This window comes from Loxodonta africana, chromosome 16 (assembly GCF_030014295.1).
Source record: "Loxodonta africana isolate mLoxAfr1 chromosome 16, mLoxAfr1.hap2, whole genome shotgun sequence".
NCBI classification, from domain to species: Eukaryota; Metazoa; Chordata; class Mammalia; order Proboscidea; family Elephantidae; genus Loxodonta; species Loxodonta africana.
The window spans coordinates 45,214,472-45,233,054 of NC_087357.1; the positions used below are offsets into that span (position 1 = coordinate 45,214,472).

General features: G+C 42.2%; 1 protein-coding gene across 1 annotated transcript in view; it reads left to right on the forward strand.

Annotated features, from left to right (window-relative positions):
* The first annotated feature begins 1,790 nt into the window (after positions 1–1,790).
* PANK1 (pantothenate kinase 1) overlaps positions 1,791–18,583 on the forward strand; it is a 76,632-nt gene continuing 59,839 nt past the window's right edge. Inside the window, 2 exon segments of the mRNA XM_003409243.4 lie at positions 1,791–2,399; positions 2,402–2,815. Coding sequence (XP_003409291.2) covers positions 2,123–2,399; positions 2,402–2,815 — 691 coding nt within the window. The 5' untranslated portion in view covers positions 1,791–2,122.

Below are 18,583 nucleotides of genomic sequence, written 5' to 3' on the forward strand. Positions count from 1 at the left end.
ACCATGCCCAGGGCGTAACTGATCCAGCGTGCCAGTCTGACAAGAGGGGAAAAAGGCAGCAGGTGGAGGACGTTCTGTCCCCAGAACCAGCTACTTCTGCCCTGCCTGGGTCTGAGCCACCTGGCTCAGGACTCCTCACCACACGTGGGAATCAAGCTGGACAGAATATGTCCCTGGAGATACTGCAATGCCAAGCTTCTATTTGCATCTCTAGTGTGATTTTTAGCAAATTTTGTGAGTTCTGGTGAAATATCACCTAAATTGTTCATTTAGTCATAAGTACCAAGAACTTCCTAGGCTCACAGTGATGAACCAAAGACAGACATACCCTGCCTTAGTGGAGCTGGCAGTCTAGCGGGGGAGACAGCCAATCAAATAACATCTAATCTTTTTTTTTTTTTTTTTTAAATAGTACTTAGGATATGCTGGGCACTGGTTTTTTACATTTATTCATTCATTTATTCTTTACATCCATTAATCCATTACATCATTGTAACAACTCAGTCATGTCCTATTATTATTATTCCCATTTTACAAATGAGAGGACTGATGCGTTGTATAGTTACATCATGATAAGAGTCATGAAGGTAAAGCATAGGGAGGTGGAATAGGGTTTACCAGGAAGACCTAATCTAGTCCTAAGGATCAGGGAAGTTCCTTAGATATGTGAGGCTGAAGAGAAGATCTGAAGGGTAAGGTGGAATCTAGTAGGCAAAGAGTCCTGGGTGAAGGATTTCAGGCAACAGAAACAGCTGATAGAAAAGGCTAATCATTTGTCTCAGGAACTGGAAGGCGGCAGCCAGTGTAGTGGCAGCACAGGGAGCCTGAGATGGGGCAGAAGAGGTGGGCACGGTCCAGATCACTCAGGGTTTTTTCCTCTACGTCTTCAAATAGCATGATAAGGTCAAAGAGGCAGAGAGGAAGTTAGGAGATTCAGGATTTAGTTCTAGCTTTCCTCCAAACAACCCCAACCACCTCTCCATGTCTCATTTTCCTCATCTGAAAAATAAGCGGCTCCTGTCATTCTAAAGCTCTAAGCTCTGTTGTAAGGAATTGACAAGCAATCAAATCCTGGATGCTGCCAGATGCATCAAGGCCCAACTCCTTTGAAGATGCAGTAAATACAAATTACAGAAAACAATAAATATGGCTCTAAAAAAAAAAAATATGGCTCTGAGCATGGTTTATTCCCTTTTCTTGAAGTCTGAACCGCTAATAGTGTTGTAAGAGTAGCGATCTCTTTTGAGCATGTACTGTGTGCCAGGATTATGCTGGGTACTTTTAGATAAATTTCCTCACAACACCCCTGTTAACAGGTAAGAAAGCTGAAGCCTCAAGGATTACACAACTTCGGGAAGGTCTTCACCACCCAAATTTACCCTGCGACTGAGCATGCCCAGTCCTGTTTCGTAGGGCCAGGTGTGTTAACTTGAGCAAGGGCATTCTCTTGTTTTGCTCACTGGCTGAGTTGAACTTTGAACCTAGCTCTGACTTCAAAGCTCATCCTCTTGACCAGGCCATGCCGCCTTCCCTTATAAAACATAGGCAACTCTTTATAAATAACGTGACATTGTCTCTTGAAGTCCTTTCTGGGTGAGGAAAGTGCTTTTTATAGCTAGGGGTTGCTTTCTGTTTACTTGGTCTCTTCCAGCACTGCTTAATCCTGCCTACAGCTGTGTCCTTCACTGTCCTTACACTGTACTCCTAGGTTTCCTCCCTGCAAGACAACTCCACCAGACCACATGGTGTGTGTGTGCCAGCAAATTTCACTCCACTTCCTAGGCCTCTGAGCGATTTGGTCACCTAACACAGACACACACAGACACACACGGGGGGAGAGGGAGCAACGTGAGTGACCTTGGTCACCTCACGCACACACACACGCAGCGGGGGCGGGGGGAGAAGAAGCAAGGAGAGTGACCTTGCAAAGGTATCTAGCCACAGAGGACAGGATTAGCAAACCTGAAACTTCTGTAAATATTTATTCGGTTTTCCTCCCGCATTTCTACCGAAGCTGCACGCTCCTCGCGCCTGCCTTGCCCAGTCCCCTCTCGGCTTTCTCCGCCACACAAAGTCCAACCCGTCCATCTCCTCTTTGCAAACCTAGAGAACTTCAGTCCCCATGTTGAAACTCGTCGGTGGAGGTGGCGGGCAGGACTGGGCATGCTCAGTAGCAGGGACAGGTCTGGAAGGCGAGGAAGCCGCGTTTGAAGTCGCGCGGCCGTGAATCGGGGGGACACAGGCCGTGGGGACCCCGGCCGGGGGTGCGCGGGGACCGGGTTCCACGCCAGGGGTGGGCAGGCTGAAGGCGGGAGCCGCGGGGCCGACGGGTGGGGGGCAGGGCGTGAAGGAGGGGAGGGAGCCGGTGGGAGAAGGGGAGGAGCGCCCGGCTCGCCATCCCCGGCGTCGGCTCTGCGGCTGCTGAATCGGAAGCCGCAGGGAGGATCCGGGGAAATAAGGACGCCCGAGAATGACCTCCAGCGAGGCTGCCTGAGCCGGTGCCCGCGCGCTGCCCCGCCAGCCCCCAGCATGGACGACGGCGGCGGGCAGCCGGAGCGCTCGGCCCCGCACGCCCCCGGGGCCCCCGCCGGCACCGCTGCCGTGAACGGGCTGCTGCACAACGGCTTCCACCCGCCGCCAGTCCAGCCGCCGCGCCTCTGCAGCCGGGGCCCCGCCGGCGGCGGCGACGCGGCGCCCCCGCGCCTCCCGCTTCTGCCCGAGCTCCAGCCGCAGCCACCGCCCCCTCAGCACGACTCCCCGGCCAAGAAATGCCGGCTGCGGAGGAGGATGGACTCGGGGAGGAAGAACAGGCCGCGTAAGTCCGGCCGAGAGGGGAGCGCGGGCGCGAGGCGGGCTCCGCGCGCTGGGTCCGGGGAGCCGCGGGGGCGGGGTTCGCAGCGCGCCCCGTGCGCCTTAGCGGCCGCCGTCTGGGGCTGCATGGAGGGGGTGCCTGGGACCGAGTCTTTCTCCGGGGCGCCAAACAGGATCGCAGCCTGACCCCGACCATGCTCGCTTCCATCCGTAGAATAGACCGATTGGAGATGCAGCCGCAGCTGGTTCTGGGTCACGGCTCTATAAAAGGAGAACGCACTGCCGGCCCTTATTTGTAGCTGGGAAAATAAATGCGAGTGTGTGAACATATGATGGGGTCCGGGAGTGGGGGTAAAGCGGGTGCGCACAGTCGGAGCTGCTCTCTGCATTCTCCTCGCCCTTCTCCCGTCTCAGAGCTCGCCTTTCTAGGGTTGGCGCTCAGGCGACTAGCTTGTCCGTTGAATCGCAGAGTAGCGGTCAGCACCTCGGGTCTATTGGCGAGCGCAAAGTCCGGAGGCGTGGAGTTTGACAACCCCCCAAATCACAGCCTATTAAAAGCTGTTTCTTAGCAGCCAATGAGAGGGCTTGTTGGGCGGGACACACCCACTGATACCATGTGGGCTGGAACTGTGTGGACCAATGAGGATTGGAGGTGTATCTTTGGAGGAGGGGGATGTAAAGTTGTAGGTTTGTAATTGTAATGTTCAGCGCAGAAAACTGAAATGAGTTATTTCACAATCTAAAGCGCGTATATATAATGTTAGTTTATAAAGAGTACCTTCCCGGCAGAACGTTCTGGAATGTAAATTTGTAGATCGTGTTTCAAACAGTTGTTTTGTTTTATCTGAGCCGAACCTCATTCAACTGGTTACCTCTTTCTGGGTTTCTTTAATGAAGCTCATAAATGGAAAAAAGCAAAGTAAGTAGAATGCATGTTATAAGCGATTGCGTTCAAACATGCACCTTTTGTATATAGATGATTCTGATAGGAAAATTGCTAGGTAGAGTTTTGATTTGTAAAAGCTTCATCTTGTTTCTGTTTTGACTTTTAGTTTTTCTGCACGGAATCAAACGTTTTAAAGACTTTGGAAAGCACTTTAACTTGACAGTAGGTTCATGGTGGCTCTGAACTTGTGTTTTGTAGGTTTAAAATGTTAAGTTTGAAAGGAAAGGTTTTGTGTGGCCCTTTGAAGCCACACTACAGTTTTGGCTATGGCTCTAAATAAGGCATCTAGCGCCCGAATTTTTATTTTACTTTTATTTTCCATACATGTCAGAGAATGACTTTCTTTATGAACGCGATATTGGTTATTTAAAATATACCAATCCGTTTTGCTTCTTTTGAAACCACCTTTTAGGTACTTCTCTGCTCTGCAGTAACAGGTAGCACGAGAGTTTGCAGTGTAAATAGCCTGTGCTGAAATACAATGAAAGAAAATTGTATGAATTTTTTGTTTAGAATTGCCACTTTGAATAGTCTATGCTCAATTCAGGGCATAAGACCTCTCAAAATAATTTTCGAGGAATTGAAAATACACTAACAGTGTCTTCCAGGCAGAGAAAAACTAACTTGGAGCCTTAACGTGTGCTTACAAATTCATAGGAATTACTGTTTTAAAGTACAAGAAAATATCACCTTCTGTCTGTCTGCTGCGTGTTAGAAATTAAAGTGGTATTTCTTTCAAAAGTTAATATCTTAAGTGCTTTGTAAATTAAAAAAAAAATTAATCAAAATTGGCGTTTCCTTATCCTGCTGTGTTTTCTCAGATTTGAACGTTTCTAAAATAAATTTTACATGTTCCCAGTCACATCTGTTGTGTTCGCCATCAAAATTTCTTAGTTAGAATTTAATATCTTTATGCCTTGCCTATTAACATTCATGATTTTTTAAGAAAAAGAAATATTGTTCAATCATTTGATATTTAGTTTCTGTAAGAGAAATCTACTCACAGTTAAACATCTCCCTATTTTCTGATGACTGATAGATGTGACATGAGCAGTTATTACAGTGAATATTGGGGTGTTTAAAATGTGAAATTTAAGAGTATGTTGGTGGTGGAGACAAGTAATTCCTGCTTACCAGCTTACAGCGTCAGGCTCCTGCCTCTGACTAAACCAGAGGCGGGTTAGGACAGGCAGTGTATCACTTCCATCAGATAAGCACCTGGAACGCATATGTAGGCAGGCGTGTTTGCTATTTGGTGATATTTTGGAAAGAGTGCAATACATACTAAAATACTTTATGTATGAAAATGATGAACGGAATGAAAGAAAGTTCATTCCATTTTTAGACTATTTGAAAATTGTAAATCTGACCCCTCAGTGTGGGGACCATTCACGATTTTATCTATAAATCAGATCAGTGGCAGGTTGATTTCCCTAAGCAGGAGAAGGGAAAATTGCCCACTGTTTTTATTCAACGTGCCATCACCTCACTCTGTTCATCCTTGGAGGGCTTTTCCAAGTCTGACTGCTTCACCAAGCTTCCTTGCTTACTTCACATGCCTCTGCTACTTAACAGCTGTGTGACCTCAACCAAGTTACTCTCCTTGACAGGATGGAGTTGGACTAGGTGATTTCTACGCGCTGTTTCTCGTACCTTTGAAATTCTATGTTTGAGAGCTCACAGATACTGTTCCTACGTGACTTCTATGCTGGTTATCCACTTTGTCACGTAACTTAGCATCTAATGATGTGCAGTTTTTTTTTTTTTTTCTTGTGCTGATTCTTTTATGTGTGTCATCTCCTCAGTAAATTGAAAATCTTTGATGAGACAAAATTTTTCCTGTATGCCTTGCACCTTGGTTGGGTTCATGGATGTGTGATTGATGTCACAGAATAAAGCTGATGTCATCACCGTTTCGTTGTTTGAGGTAGACATTTCCACCCCTACAAGGGACTTTGGCAAAAGTTCTTCAAAGGTATTTGTGGATTCCATAAGGTATCAGTAGGGAGATTCGTGTAGTCTGCTCCTTGGTGCTCTGCATTCTTTGAAGGATATACAAATAGCAGCACCTCATGGGGTCAGCTCAGTTCCCAAATATTTTGAAACGAATGATAATCCTGACTTAGATTCTGTGAATGCGTAACGTGTTGTAAGTGGTTTAGTCAGTCATTCAAACCTTAGAGCTTGGGTTTGAACCTTAACTGGGTGAACTGGGGCCAGTTACTTACTCTGTATGGTTCAGTTTCAGTGGAAGTCAAATAGATACAATCATACTAACACATCAAGGGGCCCTTGTGACACAGCACCTAAAATGCTTGGCTGCTAACAGAAAGGTCGGCAGTTCAAACCCACCAGCCTCTCTGCAGGAGAAAGATGTGGCAGTTTGCTTCCATAAAAGATTTACATCCTTGGAAACCCTATGAGGCAGTTCTTCTCTGCCCTAAAAGGTCACTGTGTCAAAATTGACTCAACGGCAGTGGGTTTGGTTTATACTAACTTATCAGGCTGATGTGAAGATTAAATGAGATAGCATATTTAGAGCACTTGAATTCCTCTTGGATATATAGCAGTTATTCAGTAAATGCCAGCTGTCATCGTCACCACTGTGTGGAATGCCCTTAATCCACAGGACAAAACAGGTTAGCTGGCAGAATCAACCTTAGACTGATTTTCATAATTTAAAAAAATATTCACGCCTAGAATAAGAAAAACTGGTTTTTAAAAAGGTTTTATTTGATTAGCTAAATACTCCTAGCCCTACATTTACTTTTTTTTTTTTTTCCTTTTCCTCCTGGGTATTGGTAAAAATATTTGATGGTACAAAAATGTAGAAAAAAAGGCTTATGGTATATCACTCCGAGACAACCCTCGTGCCATATTTTAAAGTTAATTTTGGATCATACTAAGATAAGGTTTTGATAACTTTTTTATTGAAAAATTTTAGTATAAGTATTTTTTATGGTATTAAAACAAACATCATTTTTAATGGTTGTATAATATTCCCAATATTCCATTATAGGGATATACTATAATTTAACCACTCTCTCAGAGGTTTAGGCTATGGTCAGACTTTCTATACCATAAACAGTGTTGCAGCAACTTTGCGCATAACTTTTTCTACCCAATTAGTTATTCTCGATGAAATTGGTGAATGTACACTTTTAGGGGAAGGAACAGAAATGACACGACATAGCGTGTGGGTGTTGCCTTGAGATTCTGTACATTTTAGACATCAAGAACGCTGGTTTAGATGAGCCACAACATTAGCAGAGACAGGAGAAAAATGAAAAAATCATCGACTCACAAATCATTACACTGCAGAAAGGCAAACATTTGAGCATCATCTGAAAGGCTCACGGCGGTCTGCTACCCTCTTCTTACAGGTGTGTGGCCACATTCGGGAATAATGGCTGGATGGTACTGGCAGCCTTCTAGGGGCAAAGTTCTGACTTCTCAGATTATCTTGATAGAACACTAGCAGAAAATGGTGAGAGTTCATTGTGTCCATGACATACTCTTGGTAGAAACTGAAGAATCCCAAATCTTTTACCACCATTATGAAAGTACGAGGCTCCGGTTTTCTAAATAGTAGAATATTTAGGTTTGACACTTGGACTTTCCATTACCCCTGAATCAGGCTAATTAGAAAAACCAGGATAAATAGATATTTTAAGATAGTTGGAATTTTCTGGTTGTATCTGCATAAAAACATAGAGAGTGGATATATATGCTTTCTTTTTTTTTTTTTTGGTGTAATTAATACTGTTAGAGGGGAAGCACTTCAAATTTGAGAACAGAAGACTAAAGTGGAAAGCAGGGGCATATTCTAGTATGGCTACTTCCTGGGACATGGTCAAATTCTCAAGTTTTCAAGCCTTTATTTTTTATTTCTAATCTAAAAAGCCATAAATTGTCATCCACTACTTATTTTACTAAGATACCAGATGTAATGATACTTTGTCTTTGATAGATTTGAATGACCCAGTCTCTGTGTTGTCTGTTAAGACTTGTACCATACACATTGAAGCTGAGGATTAAGAATTTATAGCCCAAGTGTTCAGCATCTAAGTGGTTAAATCAGGTATCAGGATTCTGTTAGACATATGAACGCCGCTTTTCCCCCTTTTCAATGTTAGTCTGAAGCACGTATATATATATATATATATATATATATATATATATATATTCTTTTTTTGGCCTAGTAACCAAAGATGGAAACAGTGCTATTAATTCTTAACGTGGGATATTTAACAAGTGAATAAAAGAAAACTCAACTTGGTTTTAGAGAAAGAATTAGTAGGGAAACAAAGGAGTGCTGTTTTTTTTTTTTTTAATTTTTATTGTGCTTTAAGTGAAATTTTACAAATCAAGTCAGTCTCTCACACAAAAACTTACATACACCTTGCTACATACTCCCAATTACTCTCCCCCTAATGAGACAGCCCGCTCCCTCCCTCCACTCTTTCTTTTCAGGTCCATTTCGTCAGCTTCTAACCCCCTCTACCCTCTGATCTCCCCTCCAGGGAGGAGATGCCAACATAGTCTCAAGTGTCCACCTGATCCAAGAAGCTCAAGGAGTGCTGGTTTTAAATGGCAGGCTTGTTTGTTTTAAGATAGCCTTTCTTTTTCTTTTTTTTTTTTTTGGCTTTTGTGCGTTGTTATTAATTTTTTAAATATAAGCCGTATTAAAGCCTTAGCTGTCAGCTCGTATTCACCTTGGGATGACAATATTTAGAATCAGATATGGAAAGTATTCAGTGCGTACCCAGCACAGTGAACAGAATTTCTAAGTAGACCTTTCCTCTAGATAGTGCAGCTGTCAAGCTTGGTATCTCATTACTTAATTTAAGACATCTCTTAGATGCTTAGAGTTGGCTAAATCGTGCTTGTGTATGTGCGTGTGTGTTTTCTCCGTGGGAATGTATTTGAAAGCAGCAGATGATTTGAAGGGACTAGGGAATGCTATTTTTAGAGGCAGTTACATCAAAATAATGTTCTGGGCCTCTAACAGATTTCTCTGTAGTTTAGAGAGAGGGTGGAAAAACTCACGATGGTAGTTGGTACCTACAGTAATTACTTTGATATACTGAGTAATTAGAGTAGCTGTTATTGAACAAGGAGTCCCTGGGTGGTGCAGTTAATTACTTGATTACTAGCCAGAAGGTTGGCAGTTCATATCCATTCAGAGGCATCTCGGAAGACAGGCCTGGCAATCTGCTTCTGAAAGGTCACAGCCTTGAAAACCCTAGGGAGCAGTTCTACTCTGCACACATGGGACCACCTAGAGTCGGAATTGACTTAACTGCAACTAACAACAACAACATTATTGAGCATCAGCTATACACCTGTTGTGCTGTATGTGTTTTTACTGGTCTTTTCAAAATCGTATGATTATGCTCCCACTCTCTGTTTTACAGACAAGGAGAAAGAGGCTCAGAGAAGTCAAGCAACCTACCTAAAGACCTATAGTCAGTGAATGGCAGGACCAATATTCAAGCCCAAGCCTAACTCCGTTACCAGCAGGCTTTCTTATCTACCACATATACTTATTACTTAAATTGAGAAAAGGAAGTGTGTTCTATAAAACTTCCAGAAAAGATGGATGTGTGTAGTCTGTACCTTTGGCAAAAAGTTCATCTGTGCAAATGTTTGTGTGTGTGTAAGTAGCGGTAACCAAATTTTAATGAGTGCTTACTATGTGCCAGGCACTAAGCTAAACACTTTACGTGGCTTATATCATCAAACACTTCCCCCACCCCCTGAGACTGGTGCTATTGCTATCCTCCTTCTATAGATGAAGCAACGGAAGTTTCATGACTCAGAGAATAAAATTATCTGAGTTCAGATTTTGAATCTACTGGGCCAGGGTACCAGACGCAGGACGCTAGGGGTTCCCCAAGGAAATGTGGGTACTGCTACCTTGCAGAGCAGGGTTCTGTTTTGGAAAGAGCTTTGCAACTCCCAGACCTCCATTTAGGTAGATGCTCATTCTGCTACTTATTAGCAGTGTAGCATTAGGTCAGATTCTTAACTCTTTGAGGCTCACTTTGTCTCATGGAGATAATGATGCCCATCTTACCCATTTTGGGGAGGACCAAATGTGAAAAGTATATGTAAAGTTTATACTAGAATGCCTGGAGCCTGGTAGGTGCATAGTTCAAGCTAGTTTAATATTAATATTATTGCTATTATTTAGTCACAGAGGCTTTAAAACTTTCCGAAGTCTCAGGATTTCCTTGAGCTCATCTTGCTGTTTTGGGGACTGAGTGTCAGAGTATCCTCCAGTCTGATCTGACATCATCATCTGGAAACCTCCCTAATTCCCTCTGACATTTCTAGAAGCAGGGCCTGCGTCACAAGTCTTGACCTCTTTGTCACTTTCATAGATTGCCCCACTGGAACTCCTGAGACCAAGTATAGTGTGACCTGCCTGAAAGTAATGTTGGTAACTTGGTAAGAAGACAGTAATTTATTATACTGCTAATATAGTGTCAGGACAAAGTTATTTTTTTAAAAAGGAAGTCTCCTCCTTTGATCTTTAGTGTTTGATATCTCAGCCCTTGAGTGAAGCAGATATGCCCAAAAGAGATGAGAAGGATCAAAAGTGAGCACTTTTCCTTTATAAAAGCCACATGAACTGAACAAGCCTTCAGAATTTAAAACAGCTGTATTCAGTCCATGGTTCATTCCCCCTCCCCGTGCCGTGGTTCATTTTTCAATCCATTCTCTCGCAAACAGCCTAACAAACTTTATTCTGGCAGATGATGAGATGGATATTTCTGGGTGCTTGGTGCTTTCAGGACCAGCACGTGGCCTTTCTGGTGTGCCTGGCCTTGACCCTACACTGAGAGTGAGATCACAAGGATTTTAGATAGAGGCGTGGGACAGACTGGACCTGCATGAACCTCTGTGAACTCTGGCCAGCCTGGGCAGTGCCAGTTACTTGGAGCCTTCTGGGGCTTCTGGACAAACAACTGCTTTGCAGCCTGAGGTGGTTGGTCCTGGGGTGAAAGAAGCAAGGGTCGACTTAGTTGACTGTAAGCTTGATATGAGCCAGCAGTGTAGTGAGGCTTCTAGTAAAACTTCAAAAAACCACCAAACCCAGTGCTGTCGAGTCAATTCCGACTCATAGTGACCCTATACTTAAGTACCCAGTAAATGTTAGCTATTATTATTGGTGGTGGTGTTACATGTTCTTTATCCTAAGTCAAAATCTGCCTCTCAATAACTTCTACCAGTAAAGCATGTCTAATCCAGCTTCTGTGTGACAGCTCATTAGATATTTAAAGACAGCTATTGTATCCCAAAGGAGTCCCAGTGGCACTGGTTAGGCACTTGGCTGCTAACCAGAAGGTCTGCATTTGAACCCACCAGCTGCTCCTAGGGAGAAAGATTTGGCAGTCTGCTTCCATAAAGATTTACATCCATGGAAACCCTATGGGGCAATCAGAATCAAGTCCTTGGCAATGGGTTTTAGTGTTTTCTTTTCTTTTTAATTGTATCCCAAATATCCCTTTGGTTGTAGACTCGGAAGAACCAAGACCCACATTCTGGACTGCCAGACTCTATCACCCATGTGATCCAGTATGTGGAATGGCTGGAAAGTATTAAAGCTTAGACTGAAAGATGGCCTCTTGAGGTTGTCATAGAGGGGTTCATGTAACTATTGACCTAGGTGGTCTCGAATGCCACCAGTATTTATTCCTTTGGCCCAGGCATTGTGCTAGACTCTAGAGGTGATATTTGATTTCGTGTGGCTCCAAGCTGGAGTGTAGCCTGAGGCCAGTCACTTGGCTTGATCTTACCTAGTTGCTGTGGTAGTTCCGGTCCAGACCAGTCCAGTTACCATTGAGTCAGTTCTGACTCCCAGCAACCCCATGTGTATTCAGTGTAGAATTGTGCTCCACAGTGTTTTCAGTGGCTGATTTTTTGGAAGTAGATGGTCAGGACTTTCTTCCAAAGTATCTCTGGGTGGACTCGAACCCCAGTCTTTCAGTTAGCAACTAAGCACGTTAACCATTTGCACCACCCAGGGATGTTGTGGCAGTTTCAGAAGTCACTGAACTTTGTGTGAGTTAGGAAGTTCTGAACGTTAGTTGAGGCTCTTAATTATTCATATGTCCCCAACTAGCAATGTTTGATGAAAAAAAATTCAAAGGATAGTCTGTATGTTGGGGTGGGGGTAATATAAATTTGGACAAGGGGATATCATATCTTCTTACTTTTTATAGAAGGACTAAGATTAAATGTCCTTACTGTGAGAAAGTGGCCCAGATATGATTACTCTTTGGGGTGATGACATAACATTTCAACATGTTTGAAAGGTGGTAGGGGGTACCGTTAATAATTATACCAGGACCTGGTATTGGTACAACAACAGACACATAGACCAATGGAACAGAATTGAGAACCCAGACATAGATCCATCCACGTATGAGCAGCTGATATTTGACAAAGGACCAGTGTCAATTAACTGGGGAAAAGATAGCCTTTTTAACAAATGGTGCTGGCATAACTGGATATCCATTTGCAAAAAAATGAAACAGGACCCATACCTCACACCATGCACAAAAACTAACTCCAAGTGGATCAAAGACCTAAACATAAAGACTAAAACGATAAAGATCATGGAAGAAAAAATTGGGACAACCCTAGGAGCCCTAATACAAGGTATAAACAGAATACAAAACATTACCAAAAATGATGAAGAGAAACCCGATAACTGGGAGCTCCTAAAAATCAAACACCTATGCTCATCTAAAGACTTCACCAAAAGAGTAAAAAGACCACCTACAGATTGGGAAAGAATTTTCAGCTATGACATCTCCGACCAGCACCTGATCTCGAAAATCTACATGATTCTGTCAAAACTCAACCACAAAAAGACAAACAACCCAATCAAGAAGTGGGCAAAGGATATGAACACACATTTCTCTAAAGAAGATATTCAGGCAGCCAACAGATACATGAGAAAATGCTCTCGATCATTAGCCATTAGAGAAATGCAAATTAAAACTACGATGAGATTCCATCTCACACCAGCAAGGCTGGCATTAATCCAAAAAACACAAAATAATAAATGTTGGAGAGGCTGCGGAGAGATTGGAACTCTCATACACTGCTGGTGGGAATGTAAAATGGTACAACCACTTTGGAAATCTATCTGGCGTTATCTTAAACAGTTAGAAATAGAACTACCATACAACCCAGAAATCCCACTCCTAGGAATATACCCTAGAGATACACGAGCCTTCATACAAACAGATATATGCACACCCATGTTTATTGCAGCTCTGTTTACAATAGCAAAAAGTTGGAAGCAACCAAGGTGTCCATCAACGGATGAATGGGTAAATAAATTGTGGTATATTCACACAATGGAATACTACGCATCGATAAAGAACAGTGACGAATCTCTGAAACATTTCATAACATGGAGGAACCTGGAAGGCATTATGCTGAGCGAAATGAGTCAGAGGCAAAAGGACAAATATTGTATAAGACCACTATTATAAGATCTTGAGAAATAGTAAACCTGAGAAGAACACATACTTTTGTGGTTACGAGGGGGGGAGGGAGGGAGGATGGGAGAGGGTTTTTTATTGATTAATCAGTAGATAAGAACTGCTTTAGGTGAAGGGAAAGACAACACTCAATACATGGAAGGTCAGCTCAATTGGACTGGACCAAAAGCAAAGAAGTTTCCGGGATAAAATGAATGCTTCAAAGGTCAGCGGAGCAAGCGCGGGGGTCTGGGGAACATGGTTTGCGGGGACTTCTAAGTCAATTGGCAAAATAATTCTATTATGAAATCATTCTGCATCCCACTTTGAAATGTGGCGTCTGGGGTCTTAAATGCTAACAAGCAGCCATCTAAGATGCAGCAATTGGTCTCAACCCACCTGGAGCAAAGGAAAATGAAGAACACCAAGCCCACATGACAACTAAGAGCCCAAGAGACAGAAAGGGCCACATGAACCAGAGACCTACATCATCCTGAGACCAGAAGAACTAGTTGGTGCCCGGCCACAATCGATGACTGCCCTGACAGGGAGCTCAGCAGAGGACCCCTGAGGGAGCAGGAGATCAGTGGGATGCAGACCCCAAATTCTCATAAGAAGACCAAACTTAATGGTCTGACTGAGACTGGAGGAATCCCGGCGGCCATGCTCCCCAGACCTTCAGTTGACACAGGACAGGAACCATCCCAGAAGACAACTCATCAGAAATGAAAGGGACTGGTCAGCGGGTGGGAGAGAGATGCTGATGAAGAGTGAGCTAATTATATCAGGTGGACACTTGAGATTGTGTTGGCAACTCTAGCCTGGAGGGGGGATGGGAGGATAGAGAGAGAGGGAAGCCGGCAAAATTGTCAAGAAAGGAGAGACTGAAAGGGCTGACTCAAGACGGAGAGAGTAAGTGGGAGTAGGGAGTGAGATGTATGTAAACTTATATGTGACAGACTGATTGGATTTGTAAACATTCACTTGAAGCTTAATAAAAGTTATTATAAAAAAAAAAAAATTATACCAGGACCACAGGCATAAACGGATTATTTTAGGCAAACTCAGAGTCCCAGTGGTGTGCTGAAGGCAGCTCATACAGGCTCTAGGAGCTAATTATACATGTCATTCCCAGTTCTGTAATCATTGTCCTTGTGTTGGTAGCTTGAAATTGGCCGTGGTGGGTATGTTTATACTACGGAAATTGGCAAACATTGCAAATCCAGGGCTTTATTTTCAGAGAGCCAGTGTTGAGCATTTGACAGGGATACAGGTCACAGAAGAGGCTAAAAGTCCCAGAAGACATCAGTAATCTCAATTGAATTATTGAATTATTTGAGGCATATAACGAGTGACGTAGTAGTTAAGAGCTATGGCTGCTAACCAAAAGGTCGGTGCTCTTTGGAAACCCAATGGGGCAGTTCTACTCTGTCCTATAGAGTCGCTATGAGTTGGAATTGCTTGATGGCAACAAGTAATGGGTAGAAAAGACAAGTCCTTCACTAAGGAGAACAATGTCAGAAGATGAGAAGTTAGATGAGGGAGCCTTATCCTTGGGAAAGAAAGTATTCTACAGATATTAATCAGTGGTCCACTTTGGTACAAGGATAGAATTTCTTAGCATCATGTTGTTATCTGCCTCTCTTTCTCCTTCTTCGATTCCTGCCATTAATATATTGGGCCCCATGCTGGATTACCTAATAGATAGACCGAACAGATATACCAGCAAAGCAGCAAGGGGACCCAGGAAAGAAGATGAAAATTACACACGTATATGTCTTTAGGAAACCCTGGTGGCCTAGTGGTTAAGTGCTACGGTTGCTAACCAAAAGGTCCGCAGTTCAAATCCGCCAGGCGCTCCTTGGAAACTCTGTGGGGCAGTTCTACTCTGTCCTATAGGGTCACTATGAGTTGGAATAGACTTGACGGCAGTGGGTATATGTCTTTATGTATACAGTATGGATATATACCCCTGCACACACCAAAGTATTAATCACAGGAAAGTCATAACTCTGGATTCATTTACATTTATTTCTTGATTTAGTATTTTTATTTTGAATGACTTGAAGTATTTTAAATTATTTACCCATTACTTATGTGCTGGAGAGCACTGTAATCTTTTCAGTACTTTAAAGCCTTTTTAATAGGTGTAAATCTGGCCCCGGTTTGGGTCTCACACCTTTTTAGTGTGATTTATAGTTTATTTATCGCTGCTTGAATGGCAGGGTGGACTTGCCAAAAAAATCTTCATTTCATGTTTCTGCTTGGACGGGCAGGTTGAAATTGGTCACAGGCAAGAGAGACAGAAGCTTGGTATGTTTGTCTCCCCAAGCAGGATCTGCGAGATAAAACAGGGACTTCCTCAGTTCCTACGGATTTGAATTATTCAGAGATAACTCACTGTTTTCCACTTATCCTCTTCTTGTTGTGTGCCGTGGAGTCAATTGTCACTCACAGCGACCCCATGTGACAGAGTGGAACTGCCCCATAGGGTTTTCTAGGTTGTAATGTTTACGGGGGAGCAGGTCTTTTTCCCACAGAGCCGCTAGTGGGTTGGAACCACCAGCCTTTCACTTGGCAGCTGAGTGCTTAACCATTGTACCACCAGGGCTCCTTATCTTCTAGCTGACCTGAATGAGAACTGGAAGAGTATGAGGATTTAAAAAATCTTTTTATTTAGGAAAATTTCAAACATTATACTAGATAGTGTAGTATAATGACCTGCCAGGTAACTGGTATTCATCACTCAGCTTCTGTAATTATCGACCCATGTCCAATCTTATTTTATTTATTATATGCCTCCCCCCAAAATAGATGGATTGTATTGAAGCAAATCTCAGATACATATCATTTCAACTGAAAATGTTTTCATGTTTTTCTGAAAAATAAGAACTCTTTAAAAAACATAAACACAATTCTATTACACTGAAAAAAAAAAAACCCACTGTGTTGATGTAATCAGATATCCAGTAGAGATTATAGTGTTTTATGATATCATATTAGATCAATACTTTCAGTTATCTAACCACAGTCAAAATTGTTACATCCTGTTTGTAGGTAGATAGATGAAAATCTGATATTGTGTTGTATCTGGACATTTATTTGCCATTATCTGTTATTTCTTTGTTTATGATTTAATTTTATGTGGACAGATATGCAGATAAATTTTTTAAAAGACTTCAGGGTTACAAAGTTGCCAATTACTGGTCTATTTATAAGAATTCCGAAGAAGCTTATTCCAAGGTCTTTAAAAAAGTTAGTTACCTCAGCATCAGCATTGTTCCAGCTAACATTAAGGGTTTATTACATGCCAGTCACTGTGATAAGATCTCTACATACACACTGAAGTAGGCACTGTTAGTATGCCCATTTTACAGATGATGAAACTGAGACTTGGAGAGGTTAAGGAACTTGCCCAAATGTTAGTTAGGCAGTCTCCAGTATGCTGGAATATGGTATAAAACACATACATGCTTTTTAATTACAGCTTTTAAATGGACAGAAATATTTTTAAAGAAGAATTTGGAATGAAACACTTGGACCCCCTGAAAGTTATGCCCAGCATATAGCAGCTACGTAACAAATATCCACTGAATGGATGAATAAATAAACAAAAAAAACAAACCCAGATAGTTTGCAAAAATTACCTAAGACTTCCCTGTATTACAGCCCAGTATAAAATCTGATATTAACGATGTCCCTAAATTATCGGGAAAATATTAAACGGTACTCAGTATGCTGGCAAGGAAGGCAGGAATATATGAAATGCATTTTCAGGGCAGTATTCATAAAACTGGTAAAAGTAAGATAAATTCTTGCAGTTACACAGGTAAGAATTCACTTAGGTGTAACTGGCTTGATCCAGGACTGTTTGATAAACAGTGACACTAATCAGGTTCAGGATCCTGTTCATTGTCCTTGTGGCTAACTTGAAATATAGGCTTATGGTCTAAAGATTGCCTAGAATCTCTGATTTCCCAAATTTCAGCGGTACCACTCCTGCAAACCCCAGGTTCAGCCCTGAATCCAGCACCTCCAGATTCCCAAGCCTGAGCTCAGCCCTCTATACCTTACGTGTCTTCAGGATGAGTGCTGGCTTGCCTGTCCCCACCAGCCCCACCTTAATGACTTCAGAGAAAAGAAGCATGGAATCCTTTTAATGCTGTTCCTAATCTCCTAATTTGTGTTACAAGACAAAAACTATATAGGAGATACTAGTCAAAAAAAAAAAAAAAAGTTTTTTTTTTTTCAAGTCACTTCTAGTCCAGTGATTTTGGGGGTGATCCCAAAGTACCATTTTTTGCACAGGACTGTTTTCCAAGAATAAGGTTTCACATCTCAGACCATGAAGAAATGGTTTGTAGCTCTGATGTCTTTTATCTACCTATATATACAAGGCAAGACACCAGTACAGCACACATGTACCACATTTGGTTAAAACTTAGGCAAGGTTTCTGCATACCTGCTTGGCGTGTGCTCTTTCTCTAGGTTATGTAACAACGAGTAAATTGGTAACCTGTCAAGTCCTGATTAATACTGTCTTAGAGTTTTAGCATGTATTATAAGGTTTGGATGCTTTTTGTTTGACTTATATCTATTGTAAGAAAAAAGCAAAAACCAAACCCAGTGTCATCGAGTTGATTCCGGTAAGAAAAATGAGTTTTTTTTTCGTATTCAGCTTTTCTTGTGAAACATTTTCAGTGAATCTTTCAAGCTTCTGAATCAGTTTTGATTTAAGAAATCGATGAGACTGCAGGAAAAGCTGTTAAAAAAAAGGGGGGGTTATGATTACCTCAGGGCAATAGTTTCAGGGGTTCATCCAATCTTCATGGCTCTAAGAAGCCTGGAGTCCACGAGACTTTGAAATTCTGTTCTGCATTATTCCCCTTTTGATCAGGATTCTTCTATGGACTCTTTGACCAAAATGTTCAGTAGTGGTAGCCGGGCACCATCCAGTTCTTCTGGTTTCATGGCACAGGAGGCAGTTGTTCATTGAGGCAATTAGCCATACATTCCATATCCTGAAACTATTGCCCTGAGATAATCTTTAAACCTTAAACCAAAAATATCCCCTGAAGTCTTCTTTAAAACCAAAGGATAGTTTAGCTTAACTAGTAAAACATAAAATAATATATTATTTTTTTAGTAAAAAATGTCTGCCTTGAGCACTATGTTCTTTTAGCAGCTATCTGGATGGGATCAAATTGACAACAGCAACTCGAAAGATTAGATAGGAACCTTAGGGTGCAATGAATTTATATTAATGGAGGAGGAACAACTCAGAAAAGCAGGGTGAGAATGGTTATACAAATTGGAGAATGAA